Below are 4,918 nucleotides of genomic sequence, written 5' to 3'. Positions count from 1 at the left end.
GTTTTTGCCATTTTGATTTCATTTATTGTACATGACACAGAGGTGGGTGGCACTCGGCGATAAGCAGTGCGCTGGAAAGTTGCTCCGCCTCGCGTCCATGCGGCACATTCATCAGAAACCTCGCTTAAGCACACAGTTCCCCTGGCAGCCATAGTTATGGAATAAACCAATCTGTCTTAAATTACATTAGAAAATTATCAAAACCGAATGTGAAGACTGGTCGGAGCAGGCCGGAGGCTTAGATACCCTCACAGATCGAGGACTCACCCAGAAACTTTACCACATCGCTCTCCGATCTGCATTCTCATTCTCTTTAGCACTCAATTTATGGAATTTAGGGAACCCAAGAACGCTTTTTATTGAACAGTATTTAACAGAACAAAATTTGGGCCAACGGAACTGAATTAATTAATTAAAAAAAAAAGGTAACGAGACTATCGTCAACAAAGACTCGTTATATGGTCAAAAAAAACAAGGCAAAAAACAGGGCCGGCATCAGACACATCAGGCCCAGAAGCATTTCAATTGGGCCCGTGAATTCGTTGGCAGCCTGAGTGCTGGCGAGCCACTGGGCCTGTGAGGCCTGGAAATAGTCCTTGGGCTTGGGCAGACACGAGTAGGAGCGGATAAAGCGTAGAATGGGTTGGGGCACCTTGGGGCTTGGTTCCTGGTTAGTTGTCACGGCTGGAAACGGTATTGGTGGGACCCTGTTCCAAGCTGGCTGTCTCAGTCCGAGTATTGCTCCCTCCAGACCATGGGCACGGAAGGGCCTCCACGAAGCAGACTTCTTCTTCTTCTTGCAAGCTGACTCTGACTTCTTTCCGAAGGATTCGTATACTTTGTTGAGCTGCATCCGGAGCTCTCTGTCAATCAGGCGATCCAGCGATGACTTGCTGACGCACAGCCGCGGCGGCCCAATCATTTTGGTTTCCTTCTGGCAATTCATAGCTGAGCTGATAACGAAACAAAAAGGCAAATTAAATTAAAACTGAATTGAAACTGCTTTCCAAAATTTATTTTTACTAACATCTAGAAGTGCTCGACGCAACGACACAGCTACGAATGAATGAAATACTTTGTATGGCAATGACTTTACTCTCCCCTCACAGTGTGAGTTGTTTTCGAAGGGCGCTCTGATTCTGATGGGATTCTAGGTTCTTCCTCGAAATGGTTTTCAATCACAGTTGGCCATTTGCCCAGTATGTACTAGGGAACTGATTCGGAGTACGAACTGATCCAAGCAATCAGAATAAGTTACCGAATTATAATTATGTTTGCGTTTTAGATTCCAAGCAGCTTCATTACTCCTCCTTAACTTATGTTTATTAGTCCATAGCGATGGACAGGTTGACAGACTTCATTCCATTGCTTGGGCAGTACTTCCTTCAGCTAGTTGGAGGCCCACTCCCTTGATTATGTACGAGTGTGTTTGCGGCTGGGAACCTACCGCAAATTAAGACCATTCAATTGAACAAAAATGTAATTTTCTAATTCACAGACCAGAGAACGTGGGGCTGCTGGCTGTTGGCTGTTGGGTGCTGCTGGCTGTTGGCTGCTGCTGGCAGCAATGATGACAGAAATTTGGACAGGACACCGAACTGACCAATATCCGCCTTCGACACTGTCCGACGGCTGGCTGCCTGCATGGCCATTGCCTGGCCATTGGCAGGACACAGGGGACCCGAACCCTTCATTGGCCTGTCTCCTGCCCCGAAGGAAGTATTGAATAGTCGTCGAAGTCGTCGTTCTTGTCTGAAGCAGCAGTGGCAGTAGCAGCAGCAATATCATCATCAGCCATGCTCCTCCTTCTTGGATGTAACACACACAGAGAGAGACACACACATGACCATCCCATCCATCCATATACAGTCCCCACACACACACACACACACACACACACAAAGTTAAAGGAAATGAAAAATTCTTAGTAAAATTCCCATCATCCCTTATTGTGCTCTGGGGCATTTTGCCTTTTGGTTTTTTTTTCGCATCCTCCTTTCCTTTTCCTTTCCCACCCTCCTGTTTCATTTTTTTTTGTTACTCCATCTACCCAATCTCCCCTCCCCGCTCCGGCTGTGGGCACTTTCTGGGCTCCCCGTTTTCTATATTTTTCAAAGAAATTGCAATAGTGCTTCTCACTATTCGTCGCAGTGTCCGTGGGGTGTGCGGGTGTGTGGGCATGTGGATCTGCCCTGCGATGACAATAAACACACACAATATGTAATAAAATCGGACGCGTTATAGAAAACGCCGTGGGCCACATCTCCGATGATGATTCCCACACATACTCGTCCAGTGGACGCTGAATTCGGAAGCAGAGGGCGGGCGGCGATGTGGGAGGTCCCCGAGATGCGGCGGCCCCGATACTAAAAATAGCATATCAAATTTGGGGCAAATACTCGTATATATTGAATTTGCAGCGAATGAAACAAATGCGAGGGAAGGCGGGAAGCAGGCACAGCGGGCAACTATCGAATTGCATCACTATCGAATTGCCAGCGGGGAGCAGTCAAGCTGATAGTCGAACTATTGGAACTGGATTAGGAGCATCTGGAAATCAAGTTAAACCAATGCCTAATCAGTGCGCCTATGACTATGAATAAAATAACCGAGTCAATAACCGAGTTAGTTTCGACTCTGGAGTTCTGGAGTTCTGGAGTAAGGTAAAGTTGCAAAGTATTAAGAGAGCTTTTACGCTTACGCTTGCAATACTGGAAATTGCATAAAAAGTGTAGCAGCCATTGAATCGATGCTTTTATTAATTATGGACAGTATTCATTAATCCTTCTGTGGCTCAATGTCAGCTTTGCATGCCCAATTTTATATTAATAGATATTTTGTTGCAAGTATTTGCAAATTTTTCGTATTCATTTACTGGTCCAGCTAACACAGGAGGAAATCACTTAACCCGACAGTAACCCGAGTTTTGCTCGTCTCCAATCGAGCAGGCACAATTGAATTCCACCTCCTTTGCTCTGTATCTGATTATTTATTCAAGTTTCTGGCCTTTCGGACAAACTAATTAAAATGGCAAGCGATTCAGGATGAGCCTTCTGCCTTGTGGCCTCCTGGCTTCTACCTCCGTCTCCTTGTCGGATGTCCGTTCATCTCTCTGTATAAAACTTTCGGTCGAAGGCAAAAAGCGAAAGCTTTGAGGGGCAGAAGGAGATGTCCCACAGATGCATACATACATATGCACATGCAACACATGACGATGAAAGTCAAATAAACTTTAACGCATCCTGGGCATGCAGTCAGCAATGGATGCAATGGATGCCTCAAGGACCAGCCACAGGATGAGTGGCGTCGAAAGGAGCACCCAGAACAATGCAAGCAGGCAAACAGACAAACAAAATAAAGTGGCAAATAAATAAATATTAAGTATTTGAAATTGTGGTCGAAAGGCAGAGTAAAAAGTGCAATCAGAGTCAAAGGACAGCAGAGGGCAGGGCAGGACAGACCGGACAATGCTCGTAAAGCACACAACAGGTGAGCGAGGGCAGGATTGGAAAATTTCCACCAGATAGATGTATTTTCAAGAATTTTACGGCCTGCAGCACTGAAATTGCAAATTTAATTAGGGGCCAGCAGCCGCAAATGAATCGTGAATCGATTTCTAACCACTCCAAGGGAATATATTGACATTGTCTTATGTTCGTTGAACTTTGAGCAGGGTTACATGGCTCACTTCCTCAGTCTAATTAGCTTGAATCATTGCTTTGAACTTAAACTTAGGTCAAATGCCTGAACCAGCTTGAACTACCATCGAACCCATTTGGAAATATACACTATCAGGCTTACACAACGACTGTACTCCCGAAAAACAAAATCTACTAATATACCTTCTATTAGTAGGTGCATGTAGACTAAACAAACTAATTTTTAATCATCGTTGAACTACCAACTGGCCCATCTGCAACTTGTCTGGCAACTGCAGTTGGATGCCAGCATATGTATATTGAAGCACTTCGAAAAGCAATCAAACTACAGGGCTTTTCACTCCACTCGCTTCTTTTTCAGTTATTACTCTCCCAGAAGTTTTCAGCAGCAACTGAACGAGCTGTGAATCGTTCTGGGCTCAAGCTCAAGTAGGGCACAGGCCCCACCCATCCAAGCCCATCCAAGCCATTGCCACAACTTCTTGGAGGCCGCTGGTTTGAAGGCAGCTAATTTAATTACCACAACTCTGGATGGTAGATGGTGGATGGGGAGCGGAGGATTGTCGCACGGAGATGGAGGCGTGGCCGGCGCTGCTCCTGTTGCTCCGCTCGTGTGTGTGCGCCAACAAAGAAGAGCAGCATGTTTAGAATAGCAATTAAGAGGACAAAGTCAGAGCCACAGCTAAAGCCAAGTCAAGCCGTAGATAAGCTCTTCATACAGTGGACGAAACGGTCGATCTATCGGCGGAAATTTCAAAATTAAAGCAATTGAAAACTCATATTCATACCGACAAATAACACCTACTCCACTGAGTATTTTAGTAGTTGCAGAATTTACTTTTATTAGTAATTTTCTAGCCATATATTTTAGCGCATAGTAAAATTAAAAAAATATTCAATATTGTGTCTGGGTGACCTGTGACTTAATGTGTTATTTGAAATTGATAATAAAAGTTAGTAGCCAACTTCAATGCTTGGCGTACTGCATCTTCATTTATCTGCTTTTATCTGTCTCCATTTGTTGTTTTCTGGATAGATTATCTTTGTGGAAAATACAACATAAAATTCCGAAATCTACCAGTTAATTTATCTATGTTTTATAATGCACTTCATATATAATATGCCAAAAAAAAAAATATTTGGTGTGTGATGTCAAGAAAGAAGGGCTTACAATAAACTAATAGCTGTAGAAGAGCATGAATATATTAAAAAACGAGAAGGAACGTGTGAGTCGCTTCTAGGGACGCGACTCTACTTAT

The 4,918-nt window shown here is 44.1% G+C and overlaps 1 protein-coding gene across 1 annotated transcript; it reads right to left on the bottom strand.

Annotated features, from left to right (window-relative positions):
• Positions 1–416: 416 nt before the first annotated feature.
• On the bottom strand, positions 417–1,115 carry LOC111070423. The gene is made up of 2 exons (XM_022360942.2): positions 1,028–1,115; positions 417–953 (listed from the first exon to the last, which is right to left on the bottom strand). Exon 2 carries the CDS (start codon positions 944–946, stop codon positions 455–457), a length of 492 nt encoding a protein of 163 aa, XP_022216634.2. The 5' UTR covers positions 947–953; positions 1,028–1,115; the 3' UTR covers positions 417–454.
• Between the last annotated feature and the right edge of the window lie 3,803 nt (positions 1,116–4,918).

Source organism: Drosophila obscura, unplaced genomic scaffold (genome assembly GCF_018151105.1).
Source record: "Drosophila obscura isolate BZ-5 IFL unplaced genomic scaffold, ASM1815110v1 contig_96, whole genome shotgun sequence".
NCBI lineage: Eukaryota > Metazoa > Arthropoda > Insecta > Diptera > Drosophilidae > Drosophila > Drosophila obscura.
This window is presented reverse-complemented; position numbering and strand designations above follow the sequence as displayed.

Coding starts and splice junctions, on each gene's coding strand:
- LOC111070423 (XM_022360942.2), bottom strand. CDS start 946: ATGAATTGCCAGAAGGAAACCAAAATGATTGGGCCGCCGCGGCTGTGC.